The following is a 17,045-nucleotide window of genomic DNA, read 5'->3' on the forward strand; positions in this document are numbered from 1 at the left end:
GGTAATTTGATACCTTCTTACAACTGCCTTAAAAGGCGTCTTCAGTCGTTTCAATGCTCTTCCTCTGAAAAGAAAACTTTCAAAATAGTCTATTCCAGTGAGTGTGCCATATGCAAGAAGCCTGGCTTCCTTCAGGACTGTTTGCCTTTCAGAAACATTCACATTTACAAAAAGAGCGCAGCTCAGTCAGTCAAGAAAGCATTAAAGTATGAAGTAATGTACTTCCAAGGAGTAAGGTGGATGCATCTATTTTCCTTCAGAGCCAAATGCAAGTCCAACTTATTTCAAATACCCTAATGTCCCATATGTAGAGGTCCCACCTTTCCTGATAATCTCTCTTGAAAGAAGAAAAAAATTGCAGGCCTCTTCATGAAATTACAACAAATCACTTCTTCAGGGATGTAGGGACAATTACAAGTTACCATGGAGTTGGCTAGGATGCAAAACTAAAGCATATCAACTGTTTTATGTTTGCCACTCTAAGAACGTTGTTATCCTGCAGGCCAAGGCAGCTTACTGCACTATCAGTGAAGAATAAACCACCTCTCACTTACCTGGGACTAAGAGCACCCACAAGATTAGTTATTGCAGAGAAGCAAACATAGGTGTGAACATGCTCCTCCTGCCAAAAAGCAGTCATTGACGCTATATTTAAAATTAGGTCCACACAAAGCAGTATCAGCCACAAAACTGCCCTACAATCAGCATGACTGGATCTCCCTCGATGAACACCCTGCATCTGTACCCTAACTTGCTTTGCAATAACTAAAACGTGCACTCAGAAGCTGAGATCTATGGCCTAAGAAACACATTTAGGTGGAGTACATCTGAATCCACACACTAGGACAGACATCTTTCTTTTGCAGAAGAAACACAGGTGGCAGAACCTGACTTTAAAAATTAGGACACAGCAGTGCTGATAATAGAATTCAGATCTTCCCACACTGTCTTTGACAAACAAGCACTGTTTCCTCTCACTTATCTTTGTAGACTGGCAGTATAATTCCTCCCATCCTCTGAAAAGGTTAACAATTATTTTTACCTCAGTAAGAGGAAGTAGAAGCAGATCCTGAGAAATAGTAGTTTAGGTTTGATGCAATCCACAACATTGATCACAGCTATTCCGTGACAGTATAGTTTGTTTCTTTTAGTGCTCTTACCATTCTTTTTTCTTCCAAAGATTTTTGGAAATTTAAAATTTAATTCCCTCTGCACCCTAGGATCAGGGCAACCTTTCTGAAACAGACTCCTCCTTTTCTTAGCAAATAAGACATATTCAAGACTCTTAAATTGCTTAGTATAAATATTGATCTGTCATTATGAAAAATACTCACGGTACCCAAGCTGAGAAATAACAAAGCTGTATTCCTCAACATTATGGATGCTTGCCAGATCCCCATCCTCCTTTCTGCAAGAAGTTAGGGCATCCTTCCATATTTTGGGATCCCTGTGAATTATGTAACAGTGACCAGCATACGACATCCATTGATCAGGACATCTAACAGGCACGTTAGTCTCTGAAAAGAAATGTCCATGAACAGTTCTAGAATTCTACTCTTATCTAAAGACTGAAAATTACATAAGCAAAGATATAACAAATTAATTAATTACATAAGTTATTCATGAAGAATAGCAGAGCTGAAAAATATGTGCAAGGAATATAAAATGTAAGCATGATTAAAAATTAAAACTTCCAATTTTTTTTAAAAGTTTACTACATTTACAAAAGAAGTATTTGCAACATGGGAAAAGACAGAATTAAAATTGACCATTAAAATATACTTTTGACCTGTTAAAGCTTACACGCTGTGATCCTCTTTAAAATGTAAGGTCTACAAAGCTGTGCTCTGTCAGCTTTCTGCACTCATGTTAGCATTTCTCTTCATTCTCCAGGCTGCGTGGATACATGATAAGAACCTAGGCTTACAAAACATATATATGAGGGCAATCTTTCCCAACAAATCTTAAGCATTTTATGGATTTGTCCTATTTGCTACAATAGCAAAGACAAGAGAATTGATTCTACAGCATCACAAGAGAACCCAAATAAAAATCCTACTTTTAGGAATCCTTTTAGAAGGCTCCACTGAGAAAATTACGCTGCCAAAGTAAACGATTTACACGTAAAAATTGCTTTTAAAAGTTCGGCAAATAAGACAGCACTGGAGTACTGCTAACAACCACGCTGTTGTTCAGTAAACAATTCAGCTCTGGGAGGAGTGCCATCCAAAAGTCTAATAAACACAATACCACTGTCATAGAAACAAATTATGATTCTTGCAGCACTCGATTTATAATCAGCAGAAGGGCTTAGCAAACACCACCATATAGAGCAGAACACGGACAGCAGGTTTGCAGAAATTCTGTTAGCAAAAAAAATCTTAATACGTTTGTTGGGACAGTAGAAGCAATGTGTTTGTGTATGACACTGGGTATATTCTATGGAAATACTTAAGTAGGCATCCAAAGTCATGGTCAGTCAGGCCCACATTGCAAACCTATATCCTGTTTCAGCTGGAATATGCCAACAATTAGTAGGTACTTAGTGTCACAACACAGATTTCTAGCACAGCTATAAACATAGCCTGCCATTTGCAGACCTGCCTCAAGAAAGTATTAGCATGTTCTCAGAAAGTGTTAAGTAATGAACTTTGTCTCCCCAGGGATGAGGTGAGCCATCAGTCCTGTCATAGAAGGGAAAGAACTGGAATTGAGAGGGAGAATCCTGGAAAGTCAAACTGGTTGTACCTAGCGTTGCTCGGATTAGTGAGGGAGGAAAGGGAGAAAGCAAGGTGGCAAATACTGTTGTAGAGTTAGTCTGATGCTTTAGGCAGCTGCCTAATTCATTCCATGCCTGTATTGGTCTCTGGCCATATGCCATTTTAAGGTTTTTGCTACAGGAGTCAGAGAACAGCTTTGAAAAAAATGTAGGCCTACATGCATCTCCAACACGCTTTGTGCATCCTTCTGCAAACTGTTATGACTGAATAGAATGAATATCAGCAGTTCAGCCATGGCCACAAAGACTGTCACAAAGCTCTTTATTCCCCAGTGAATTCTGTAAAAGTCTCTTTTTCAGACTGCGGGACTATCTGTAAACGCTAAAGCGGCTATGGCAGGCCAGAAGGCTCTTCTGCTTGTAAATCCAGTGATGCCATGGAATTTGTTGTAGGCAGCGAAATAAGAGAAGCAGTTTACAGTCTAGCTTTTTTGGTGCACGTCTTACTGAATGACATAGTGAGGTACTACCCAGTAAGAAAAAGCCTTCAATTCTTCATTTCTAGTACTCAGACAAAATGAACTTTGTGCTTCCCCCTTCTACTTTTAAAGGAAATGCACATGACGACACAAAGTCACATAACCATTTTTTCATTCTAATGAAAAACGAGTGCTAGACCTTGAGGTTCATGTGACTCACGCAAAGAAGCAATGCAAATTTAAACAAATACAATATAATCAAAGAAATTAAATTAGTGTGTAAAAAAAATGCTATCCCAGATGTCCAGCTGATGGATTTACTGTGGAACAGATCAACATGCAGAAATGAAGCTTGTAAGCACGGAATGGTTTTTCGGTAACAACTTTTCCTCAAAAAGACAGCAAGTAATTTTGTAAGCTATTTGTTTCCTGAAGCCTGAAGGTCTCACAGTAATTGACTTGGGTGCTTAGGCGGTGAAAGCACTAACTAAAGCTTGCCTCATGATTCAGGCATTCAGAACTTCTCTCTCCTATATCCAGTCTCTGTGGTCTGATGAGAGGGAGCTCACATAGCAGTCACAACAGTGTCACTAATAGAATTTATCTCCGCTAACCAGAAGTTGGGTTTTACGAAACATTTGGAAACATAACGCTCTAGGATCACTAGACCTTGTCAGATTGGGATGAAATCTGTTTCAGCAGTCATTTGATAGAGGTGGACAGACAGACAGACAGCATGATCACACATGTCCATTTCCTTAGAAAATGAAGTTAAAAAATAAGCAAGTTTTGCCAGTGAAATTAACAGGCTGCTTTTGATCCATTTAGCTGTATCACAGGACTAATGCTCTGAAGCCCTAAGTCTTACATCACTTACATGTATATAATTATGTGGCCCCCTGCTGGAAAAAAACTTTTGCTGCAAAAAGCTACATGGCTGCTGTATTCCTAAAAATCTTCATTTGCAACAAAAGTAAATGTTCTGCCAAGATCCTTCTCTGCTTTGTTTTGGATACAAGCATGACTATATTCTGCTGTAAAGTGTTCTTCTGTCTCACTGCCCTCACATACTGTCTTAGTGGGCTCAGTTGCACCTTCTGGGGTTAAATTTGAAAAGATTGCCAATGTGCTTAGCATTAGGTGCACAAGTAAGTGCATGCACGTATTTGAGATTAATTTATTTCTTGACTCAGGAGCCCTAGTCAGGAAGACATTGTCTGCCATGAGTCTTCCTTTACATCAGTAGAAGTTGAGGGCATTTAACACCTTGCGTGGTTACATGATTATTTCTTTTATTACTTCCTCCCAGTGGACGTTTTGGAAAATAATTTGAGATATGAATCACTGCCAATCTCTGCTTAATCTGTCACCATGTTTACTCAGCAGTTTCTGTACAACTGAAAACTTTTGTCTTGTTTCTCTTCTTCCTCCCCCATTATTGTTGCACTAAGGGGGCAGGGGTCAAAAGCCTAATGCATTCCACCCCTCCAACTGAATTAAAATCTAAACAAGATAGCAGCCACTTTTGAACAGATAGCCTATTTACAGTCATCAGTTTTTAAGGATTGATTTAAGAAACTGAAAAGCTGAGCAGTAGCCAGTTGAAAAGTCTAAGACAAGCTATATAAAGCAAGCTATCTGATTATCAGCTGTATACAAATATCAACAAAAATTTACGTCTTAATTCAGGAAAGTATTAAAATATACAGTAAAGTCTTTCTCAAACCAGGCAATAAATACGCTTGACTGCAATTTTGATGTCCCAAACCATCCATGAGACACTAGCACATTCTTGTGTAGTTTTCCCTTATTCATAAAGCAAAACAAATTAGGCAGAAGCCTCTATCCTAAACAGTTCGGACCAGACTGGTTACACATTGGCAGAATCAGGAAAGGCATTAAAAGACATGGTTTACAAACCAAACCTTTTGAAAACTACGTGTCTGACATCTGGTTTGCCCATAACGCATATGAACAGACAGACTAGAAATCCAACAGTGGCTTGACAATGGAAGCTTTCCGCTTCTAAAACTCATGCAAAATAATGTCAACGGATTTAGGATATATCTGTATGTTCTGGAAAGAGATAAAAACTTCAGATGCAGGGGATAACAGAAGGAAAGGGTGATGAAATGAAGGAAGAAGTAACAAGGTAAATTATGGTACACAGAGGGATTTTAAGGCACCAGGTATAAATAAAGCTATGACAATTTTTTCCCTGTTTTGTCTTTCCTGTGCGCACTAAGCACATGCCAAAATGATATTTCTTCTGAAAAAGTGTGTGTGTGTGTGTGTGTGTGTGTGCGCGCGTGTATATTTTTTATTACTACTATTATTTAACTCTCTCAAAAGCGTTAAAAAAAACCCTGTAGTCCACTACCAACCTGCATGAGCAAACTCATTCTATTTCATAAGTAGTAGACATGATCGCAAGATGAAATAGATTCTTTTAAATGAGAGCTTAAGGCTTTCGATAATTACACTCTTTTTCAAACAGTACATTATTTCTCCTTTTGCTTCATTAAGAAAATCTGACACGTCTGCTTGTTTTTTGGAAAAGAAAACTCAGCCATTTCTGCAATTTAGAGCTCAAAGCTACTGGAGAAACATTACTATATAGGAAGTATGGAGGCCAGAATAAAAAAGGAAGTACACGCTGTTCTCTTTCACAGGGAATCTCAGTCAATCCAAAGTCTGTAGAGACATGACCTTTTCTCAATTTTACCATCTAGAAAAACAAATACCTATTAGAATCACAGATGTAAAACACTGATCTTTAATAATTTGTTGCGGTTTTATGACCAAACCTACCTGCAGAAATAATGAAAGATTCTAAAGTAGCATTTCCTCGTTTACAAATATAGCCAAGTTTCTGATCACATTCCCGATTCTCCCATTTGGCACCTTTGCCAGGATTTAACGCTGCACAGATTTTTCCAGGCTCTGGAGAGGGGTTTCCTTAAAAAACAAAAAGTCCAACAAGAACAACTAATTATAAGTACATGAGAGTTACCCTCCCAGTTACTCTCAGTCTAATTTGTTCCAGGCTTTAATTATTAGATACATTAGTATCTATACAACTGTGATCCTCAACAGTAAGCAGTCCCTTAGCTTGAATGGAGAAGTTCATTTCCTTAGGACGTGTAAGTAAGTTTCTACAGTAAACCAGACAAATTTTTCAAGATCTCGTCTAATGTGAGTAAACCTGACACGGATTTTGTTTCATTTCTGAATACGTGCAACTATGCTATACATAAGTAAGTTTCAGTACTGCTCAGCTATAAACACAGCAAAAGAATAATTTTTAATGTGCAAGACTGTTGAAATGAAAATATTCTTATATCATTATGATTTGATTACCTTAGACTACATTTAGTCTTCTACTGGCAGTCATAGGTTATATCTTCCATGGGAGAAAAAAATATATATGCTTTTTTTTCCAAAATACAAAAATTAAATTGTTTTAACGCACACAGAAGTTCAGCTGTTAGCAGTTAGCTCTCCCAAATGTCTAACCAGCATAGTTTTGGTCTAATTGTTGATAATTTAGCTCTGTGGTCACATATTCTTTTTCCTGATTATTTATGGCTAGAGAGATCGAAGAACGTGAAACTCCCATCAGTTCTTCAAAAATGCACTAGTGGAAGTACAGCCAACGCTTTTAACATCCAGGGTAATGCGGATGTGATAGAGATTTGCCTGAGTAGAGCAAACTCATGCAAGAGATAGCACCCTCATAAAATAGGCCATACGGATTTAAGAGTATTACCTTTGAAAATGAGATTAAGAAACAGAGTGAAATCAAATATAAGGAGTTCAAGATAAAGGGAGGTCAGCTTAGTTACTTCAAAACCCATACAATTCTCCTTAGCATAACTGAGAACTGCCTGCAGTTTTAACAACCATAAATAGCTTCCCCTCATTGCTTTGGCTCCCGTCTCACTTAATCAAAGCTTTACACCTTTTTTCATTATATGCAGATCCTCATCAATGCACTTGTAAGACAGAGCTATAAATACCATCAGAGCAACTTTCAGTTCAGCCCATCTGTTTGCCTTTTGTGTGCTCTCTCCACTGCAGAGCTATTTATACAATGGTTAAATTCACTCTTCAAGCTTGCCTGCACAAGAAGTTTGTCCACCAGAAATGTGGCTTTGGGTTTATCTACAAAAGGAAGTTACTGTGTAAAATGATGCAGTGTGCATTTACACACAGTGGCTACTGCCTATTAAACATAGGTGACACTCTTAGTGAAGATGAAGAACAACATTCATACCACCTAACTTCAGGCAACTACTCTTAAGTTACTAGCCTAGTCTCCAAAGGTTTCCTGAATAGCCAGTCCAAGGAAACAGGTTCCTCCTGGGGTCCTGCTACAAATCACCTGAACAGAGGCACTCTGAATAGCCAACCAGATAAGTACCTCTCTGCTGTCTGCACAGGTGGCATCTTTTCAATACAGGCACCAGAGTTCAACATTGCAACTACAGGTGTGAAGGTGTAGATTTTTTTGCTTCAAAGTACACTAGCCTAACACATTCATACATGTTACTGCCATGGGTAGATTAATCCTAAAATGAAAATGAAAATCCAATTTTAAAGCAAATAAAACAAACTGCAAAGGAAAGGAACTAAAAAAATAAAAAATATATTGAACAGTATAATCCCGCAGCTTAAGAGAGTTATAGCATTCGATTCATTCCATATTTACGCAGAAGTAAAGGAAATTAACAAGATATCCAGAGGAAACGTTAAGTAGATGACTTTTAAAACTTTCCTTGGATTTGGAGCTATAATTCCCATTGTGAATGATAAATTAAGCCCAGTATGTATCCCCAGTAAAAGGGCCATCATTCAGTGTTTATATCCACAGTCAGAATCTTTCAGCATCAAAACAAGTTCAACAAATGTAGGAGAAGAGAGTACTACAAAAGAAACCCATTGCACCAAGACCCAGATTTTTGTCCTTTAAATACAAACAATCCTTACCTGGAACCCAATTTAAGTATCGAAAAGGAGCACCACCAACCCACTGCCATCCACTGTTGAAATTCAAACTGTTAAGACCAAACCAGAGAGCAGAACTCAATCTGCCAGTCAAACCTAGATAACAAAGACAAAGAGAAATACTGGAAGTACACAGCGAGAGCAAATACTTTCTTAAAACTTGAGAGCTGAAGTCCAGCTACCATTTGCTTCTCCTTTGACCCAGCACAAGTTTTAACAACTTTTAACTACAGAGTTGCGGTGGGAAGGCTAAACCTATATATGTGGTCTTACATGGTTCACTTTAGAGTTTTCAGAATTCCAGGCGTGGGGATTTTGTTAGAACAGAAAACAAAGGGACATTTATATATGTTCTTCATAAACCGATTGTCATAAATATAAAACAAATCTCTTACCTTTCAGAATTATAAAATATAAAATTGATAAAGTTGCACAAAAGGTCATAAAAACAAAATTCAGTTTTCTAAAAGCAAATGTGAATAATTTCCTATTGTGTATTTTATTTTCCAATAAAATGAGCAAATGGCAAGTTCAAAATTTACAAAATATTGTAATCTAAAAAAATTGTTTGTATTTTATTAAACTATATTAACATAAGAACATTCCAAAGATCCTCATTTTTACAGTGCATCTTGTACATTTTTCAGACTCATCTGATTTCACTTCTTTAGCCAATAGTCTATCAAAAATGAGAAGTCAACATCCCAAAGCTAGTTCCAATTTATTGTTCCAGTTCTGAAAAGCACTTAGAAATAATGTCATGCTCATGTATGGTCCTACTGAAATCTCCAGCAGTCCTTATAGTCGTTATTAATCAACTGTCTACCTCTGCCTTACCTTTAAGGCTTGGAAGGCTAGCTGGATGACTGGTGATTTGTTGTTTTTTTTTAATTAATATATTTCTGCATTGCTCTCAGGAAACCATTGCATAACATATATTATAAATTTTTGATTTTACTGATGATGTCTTGTCATGCTAATACGCAATTTTGTTCTATATCTTTTAGCTGTCTTTGACTTTGTGACCATGGGCAGCAGTTGAAGCATGGCACGGTTAAAAGCGAGGTAGTTTACCACTGGAAAGGACAGGAGTGCCACACCAGAGCCTAACTTGACACCAAGACATTGATGTGTTCCAGTATTTCTTCCACAGTAGCATAAGTTGTGGTTAAGAGAATCTAGAAGCAAGTATGACAGGAAATCTTGATTCTGCCAGGATTTCTGTAGAATGAAATGCCAATTTTCACACATATTTGGCAGCAATATATACCAGTATGCAATTAAAACACATCTACTAAAGACTTCATTGCTAGATTTCAGTGTCAGACTGCTCCATTGGGCACTCTGTTCAACAATAAGTTCATCACACTCAGTAAAAGAACAGCCCATGTTTTGACCAAATTCTTAAACTGAAAACAAAAGTTCAGACAGAAAAGACTGTACATAGCATTAAAAATACATTTATCAAATGACCAGACATCCTCTAAACTTATAAACTAAAATAAATATCTTATAGCATAGAAAAGATTATTTTCCTACCAATGTAACATAGTCAAAATATTTTCTAATCTACCTAACAGAGGAATTAGTGGACTACTTAATATGTGTATACAGGCAAAGAGAGTTGTAAAAAGGGCACTGTTGCATTATAGAATGTAAATGCATCCAAGCAAGAATTCAGGAGTGAATTTTCTCAGAGGAGAAATTTGAAAATGACTTCAAAAAGAAAAAAAAATGGACAGTAGATTGAGAATAAGGCAAGCTATTTTTAAGTCCTTCTGGTTTATTAGTTCTTTTTTTTTCTTTTTGTGTTTTAGCACATATTGATGACATAGGCAGCTTTAAAAAAACAGGTAAAAAAATGCTGACTAGCATACACAAGTATAAAGAACATAAAAAGAATGCTATCTTGATACCTCAATCTTTGATTTGAAAACTACTTTGCCTTTTCCGGCACTCCAGCCTTCTTTCTTTATTGCTTACTTAATTGCTGTATTTTTTATGCTATTGTAAGCTTCTAAGAATATTAATTCAGGATAAAATAATCATTATCTTTCTTAAGTGCTTCCAGCTGAGCTATCCAAGGTAGCAATTTAAATTTGCTAATTAACAGAACTGAAAAAAGTACTTAATTTCATGACGGAGTGTGGTATATGACTGTTGTTGTTACAGTAATGCACTTTTTAAAAAAGCTGATGGATGACATTACTCTACCTGTCAGGTATGTTTGCTCATGCAACTCAGTGATGCTTAATAACTCTGCCTTCTGCTGTTGACAGCTTTTTCTTGCCTGATGCCATTTCAGAGCTGCCTCGGAGTTTATTTGGTACTGGACATTTGTTAAAGGGTCAGTATTCCACAACAAATCAAGACTATTAACTGTAGGGAGAAAAAAAGAAGCATTGCAACCAATTACTAAGACTGAGCCAGATAACATGTAGAATAAATCACACAGCAAAAATATATAAATCTAAACATTTCAGTAGAGAACCAATTTGGAAGGAGTCCTGAAGCTCTCTAACGTGTTAGTAAATCCTTGTCAGATCTAAACCACAACAGCAGCGTTGGGCAATATATAGGTAATGAAAGACTCGCCGTTTTCTCTGATAAAACAAAGCTGGTATTCAAGAGAGAAGATGAGTGGCTCAAGTCAAGCTAAAAGAGTTGAATTGTCACTATGGAAGAAAAAATAAGCTTAAAAACTCACAGTACCTAAGGTGTACCTCAGGCCGACTACTGTTCTGAACTAAGAACAGTACTATGTAGTACCCAAGCGGCTACTGATTTTCTTACTGCAATAGAGGTATTTTAACAGCTGCTTTGCACTTCAGTCTGCCAAATCCCATGCACTGAATGCGAACCTTACATTTTCAACTTTTTGCACTCTCCTGCAGCTCCAGCGCTGTCCTAAGCACGTATCTGATACACCACCAGACCACCTTCTCTGCCACATGACTCAAGTGTGATGTCCCGAATACCTGAACTTGGCACAGGAGGACATGGCCGAATACCAAGCCAGTGAAACTGCCTTCCAGCAGGGCCCAACATTAGAAGTGGCCCCAGTAGGTATCACATCGCTTAGTCTACTGCTACAGCCTCTCCCGGCTCACATCAGTTTTATGCCCCCAGCAAGCAACCTACAACAGTGTGATCTTGCTCTGCCAAAAACGGATCCTACAAGAGGCCTCAACACTGAGCTAAATGCTCTCCGTAAAGAGATTAAAGTTGCACGACAAAAGCAGAATATACCGGAGGTCACTGTATGTTGGCTGACCATGGGAAAAGAACCGAAATTCCTGCAGCCTGTATCAGAGCTTCTCAAGTTGCAAGCTGTGAAAAATCTGAAAGAAAGAGGTCTTTTCCTTTTCCGATTTCAGAGAGCTCAGAAAACTTTAGTGTGCAAATAAGAGGAAAACAGTACAATAAACAAAACTCAAAACAAAAGATGGTACATGTTAAATGTCAGCAGGTCAGTAACCAGTTCCACTTTTTCCTGTATTAAATCTGATAGCCTACAGATAATATGAAGTGCTTCATTTCAAATTAGCCTTACACAACAAAAATAAAACGTAGCCTACTGTAATATTGACATTTGACCAAAAATGGAAACTTTTGTATCGCTATCTGTAAAACAACTTCTGTCCAAAATATTTATGACTACCGGAAGGTAAAATTTCTTTGGTACATTGTGTTCAACAAGACCATAAATTCCTGCAAACAACTGAGGTAAGCCTGAGGTAATAAGCCTGAGGTAAAATGGAGATTGTAAAAGTATTAAAATCTAGAATTTGGTAAAGCAAATTGGTGCTGACCTGATAAAAAGTGTTTTAAAATTTCTTTTTGCTCTGCATTGGTGGCAACTACTTCTATACAAGCATTACTAGGGAACAAGAAAATATGTCTTTGACATTCACCCAACCTTTCACTCCCCTCCCCCAAGTCTGTTAATTTATGGCTGGCTTTCAAAAGGGCTGATCTGTAGAGCTGTGGTCTTCATAAAAATCAAAGTTCAGTTCTTAACCTTCAAAAATTTATTTTTAAGATGTTTGAGTCCTATGAGGTCAAATACCTTCACAGAGCAGAATTTCTGAAAGGCTATCGTTTAAAGCTTTGTATCCCCAGAGAAATCGGAAGAGGAATTGCTTTTCTGGAACTATATTTTAGCATTTGAACTAAATTAATGTTGAACTACACTTGTCGTTAGTGCACAACTGGAGGGAGAATAAAAAAGTTCAACTTTATCTCTTCAGAGATGAATTCAGCATGCAATTTTTGTACATGCTGAGGTTAGTGAAAACTAGCCATTTCCACTAAGAGTTACTATCAAAGTCCCAGAAATACAATATAGTAAGTCATAAGATTTCATTCTTGTCATCAAAAATTCTCAATCTTTAAAGCAAAGTAAACAAAAAAAAATACATCAGATTTCAGGCATAGCCCTTGATGGACAAGTTCCAATTTACAGAAAAGGCATAGGAAAGTCCTGACCAATTTAAATATTTATTACATTTATAATCAAAACAATGCCAACTGAATTATCAGGTCAGAATACAGTATTCCTCCTGAATTTGGAAGTGGAAGAATTAAGACACTGGTAATGGTCTTGAGAGATTTTAATTTCAAAATTGCAAATTGAAATCTGGCCTTTGACTAGCAGTAACAGTAAAAGGATTCTTGTTTTCTTAGTTGTCCACCAAAAGCAAGTTGGAGTGTCAGGCCAATATCCTTTGCAACTGCAAGGGTAGAATCATGGCAAGCAAAAACAGAATATAAAATCTGTCAGATCACACATAAAATAACTGCCGTTTTTCCCTCTTTAACCCCATAGTCAGAACGTAATCCCATAATAAAGGCATTATAATCCACATGAGTTTACAATATAGTATATAAAGATAAATAACTAAGTACTGTCAAGACTAAAAAGGTCTAAAGTATACTAAATTTTCTTCACACACTTATCTTTATTTAAATCTCTTTTCCTAAAGAGTTCCTCCCTTTCTTTTTGTTAGATAAATTTGTGAGGCTCAAAGTCAGGTCATGAGTTCCAGCTCATTCAGAAGGAAGAAGACAGTGTCTCATAAAACTCAGCTGACCAGTTACACCAAGCATTTTGAGTCAGATGGAAAACCACAGTGAAAAACCCCTTCAGAACGTCTTGAAAAGCCAACATGGGGAAAAAAGCTGCTATAAAAAATAAATTTAGTATTTAGTGAATAAATGCATGGAGGCAGACTTCCTAAATGACTACATTCTTTCTCGCTCCCTGTACACCCTGTTTCCTCTCCACGGGCCCTAGCCAGCATTATTTATAAGGCACTCTAAATTTTTCAGAGAAATTCTAGCTCTTTCAATTGATCAAAAAAGTGGTCTTAATAGACTTTTGCCAGCTTGAATATAGCCACAGACACTCCTCATGTCTAGCTCTCCTGACGATCTTGTATTGTGCAATCTGTTTTCTTCCTCAACAAGACATAGTCAAGACTATGTCAAGAAGACTATACAGAAGACAAAAAGACTATGTCAAGGAGACATAGTACAACCTGTAAAGCATCAATATTTCCTAGGCTATTAAAAACTGTTTGAAGTAATAAAAATTCTCTGTTTCTTCCTGTGGGATTTAAGTTTCCATTGCCACTGTATCAGTATCTCTTTTTAAAGCACCAAACTAAAGGCTCATACTCATCACTATGTTACCTACACTGGTCAAATTTCTACACTTCTGTTGAGCAACAGTAACTGCCCATGAGTATAGTCTTAACTCTCTTTGTATCTGAGAACGTTTGAGTAGGTTTTGCTCACAATGAAAATAAGTGACTATTTCAATCACAATAATTTCTCTGCGTGTCTGTGCCCCAGGAGGAATGGCTGTAATCGTTTGCATTACATATTTTCATATCAGCACCTTTGCTTCCCCTGATATTTTAAAAAAACAGTGCTTAAATCTTATTAAATTAACTTGAATATACAAAGACTTAAAAGTTCTATGTTTAAAAACTGCTGTTGACATTTATTAACTGATCATTCTTAGATGCAATGCACTCCTCTGTCACAGTCTGGACTTCTGCTACCCAGGCCTGTCTCTAATTAAATTGTATGACACAAACTTGAATATTTTATAGTCAGTACTGCAGAGTCAGGAAGGAAACATGCAGGCAATCAGCATAAAGCAGCTTTTTCCAAAAACAATCACAGTCATCCGAATGGATTTCCTTGAATTATGCCAAAAAACTAAACAAAATTTTAATGATGCCTCCTATTTGCTTTACTGAAAGCATGCTACACATGTAGCATACTTAGGCTGATCTTGCATGTGCTATATTTACGGGACTGATGTTCCCAAAGACTTTTTAATATATTTAAAATAATAAAAAAACAGCATGCAATTTTTGTCTGAAATAATGAAAGCATCATTCATGGAAGTCATACAAGCACACTGATACTTCATCATCAGAGCAGTTAAGATCAATCCACTCCATTTTCTTCGTATCAAACGACAGATATTTTTCTCTTCAGCTGTGACTGTGGTCAGCTGGAGCTTTACAGGAAAGCTACAATAACAAAGAGGGGAGGGAGAAGTGCCACCTATCTCAGCATGACAGGAAAAGCAGCAGCTTGAAGACAAAGTGCTTTGTAGGTGCTTTACAGAAGTTCAAAGAAATTTTATTCAAATATGTAAAAACAAGAGTAATTCAAATCCATACAGGCATATTACACAGATTTACTCAAAGTAATACTATCACTTCTACATAAAGTTCTGTATTAATATAATATTACAGTTGAAACTCTTAATTAGGCTCACACCAGAGGATGTTAAATATTAATGCTTCTTGCTGTTTTTAATTATACAACTACAGAACTCGGGGCATTGGAGCACACTACTACATCTGGGAAATACTGGAACGTAGTAAAAAGTTCTATTTTGAGCTGCTTTGTGTTCCAGAGGCAACTCATTCCTACAAACTAGTCTTAATTTACAATTAAATGATATTCTAGATTCCAGTTCTGCTGCATAAACTTCTGCACAGCTGTTTGCATACACTAATGTAACATCTTCATGTCTAACTACCTTTTTATTTAAGTAAATGGTGCAATTACATTTGCAGCATGTGATTGTGTTCATTCTGACATGGATGTAGTCTGCAAAAATTTTTATGCTGAGCCCCATATTCACATATCTAAGTAGTTCCTAAAAGGAAAGGCTCTGTGGAGACAGGAAAACATTCATTCCACTTCAAATTGTATTTTGTACAGTAAAGCATATGACAAGGACAGTAACATTTCCAGGTCTGAATAGCAGACCACAGCAGACTCACCAATGTACAAAACTTACATTTCAATGGGCAAAATCCATACATCTTGTCAACATCAAAGTCTGAAGTGGTCCCACACCAGAACCAGCCATCTGACCTGCCAGCATCTGTGCAGTCAGCATACCATTTACCACTAAACTTAAAAGGGAATACACAAGGTGCTCCATTGGCATTTCCTTTCACTGTGTAGGTATCTAAAGAGACACAACATTTTAAAAACATGTAAGCAGTAATAAGCATGGGATTTATGCCAGTTCAGCTTTATGATCATATTATAGCAAGCAGAGCTTGCTAGCTAACTCTACAAACTACACTAGGAATGGGAGATGTGGGTAACTTTACTCTCTAGCTCTAACCTGATATCCATTTCCACAATGAAAGAAGTTTTGTGTCACTGAAGCAAAACATCATACAGAACTGACTAAGCCAAGATAAGAACATTCCTGTGTTAAAATTTACAGGCGTAACAACCAAGAATATAAAGTCAAAAAAGGTAAGCAACTGACTTTCTAATCCCAAACAACTGCTGATTCTTCTGTTAATAACCTGTCCAATTGCTGGCCAGCCATTGTAGACGGGGAAGGGCATGAAGTTATAAACTGGAAGGGTATTTAACTCAAATGGACTCTATTATACTACACCCAAAGAAATTCACCATTTGCACCTAAAGGCAATTTTTGCTTCTTCAGAAACTGGAAGGCGTGGCTTACTCAAGTACCTAAAGCAGCTTTCGTATGTGTGCACACACAATGTACATACGTGGGTGGGAGGAAGTACAGAGCAGTACCACTTGACAGGGACGGCTAGGGAGATGACATACCAAGGACACTGTTCCACTGCTGCTAGAAAACAAAGGAGGAAGGGATGAAGGGCCAGAATGCCATCTCCACCCTGCCTCCTTTCACATAATTTGCTTTGCTAGGGTACTTTTATTCTGGCTCTGGCCCAAGGACTAATACTGTAATCAGCCCTTGCTTAACCCCTAGAAAATGCATCCCTCCCTCGCTCTGTGCCTATTCCTGTTTACCAAAGGATACTAAATGGGAAGCCAAATATATTCCCAGATACTTATTGCAAACATACACACACAAACCCACACACATATATATATATGTGTGCATCACACATAACAATTTAAAATTAAACAATTTAAAATACCTTGTTTCTTTGTCTAACATATCAGTACCAATTCTGAGACTCACTTCAAACACCTAACAAGGCATCTTCAGTGAATTGGAGCTGAAGGGATCAAGAGTTAATTAAATCCATACAGCATCATTCATATTTGCTCCCCAAAGGAAAAAAAAAAAACATGATTAGACTATGTGTTCACACTAAGTGTTTCTATACACATGTAAATTATAAAAGCTTTCATCACACATTGTACGTGGTTATATGCATGTTCTGTGTAAGCACAGGGCTTTTTTCCTCTCCAAATGAATCACCACCTTGCATGGTTAATTACCTTTCAGAATCCAACTTTGACAACAGAAAAAAAAAGGGGGGGGGGGCCCCAGGAAGGAAAGAGAG

At 37.2% G+C, this 17,045-nt stretch overlaps 1 protein-coding gene across 6 annotated transcripts in view; it reads right to left on the bottom strand.

Moving 5' to 3' along the window:
* The window catches only part of LOC104143282 (macrophage mannose receptor 1), a 60,194-nt gene that overhangs the window by 38,482 nt on the left and 4,667 nt on the right, over positions 1–17,045 (bottom strand). For 5 of the 6 annotated variants that reach the window (XM_068934641.1, XM_068934637.1, XM_068934640.1 and 2 more), the window contains 5 exons: positions 15,536–15,709; positions 10,420–10,584; positions 8,188–8,301; positions 6,010–6,156; positions 1,335–1,517 (listed from right to left, as the gene is read on the bottom strand). In XM_068934641.1, coding sequence (XP_068790742.1) covers positions 1,335–1,517; positions 6,010–6,156; positions 8,188–8,301; positions 10,420–10,584; positions 15,536–15,709 — 783 coding nt within the window. Of the gene's footprint in view, positions 1–1,334; positions 1,518–6,009; positions 6,157–8,187; positions 8,302–10,419; positions 10,585–15,535; positions 15,710–16,274; positions 16,398–17,045 lie in introns of those variants that run through there. The other variant, XM_068934642.1, reaches the window with a different exon arrangement.

The sequence above is a fragment of the Struthio camelus genome, chromosome 2 (assembly GCF_040807025.1).
Source record: "Struthio camelus isolate bStrCam1 chromosome 2, bStrCam1.hap1, whole genome shotgun sequence".
Classification (NCBI taxonomy): Eukaryota; Metazoa; Chordata; class Aves; order Struthioniformes; family Struthionidae; genus Struthio; species Struthio camelus.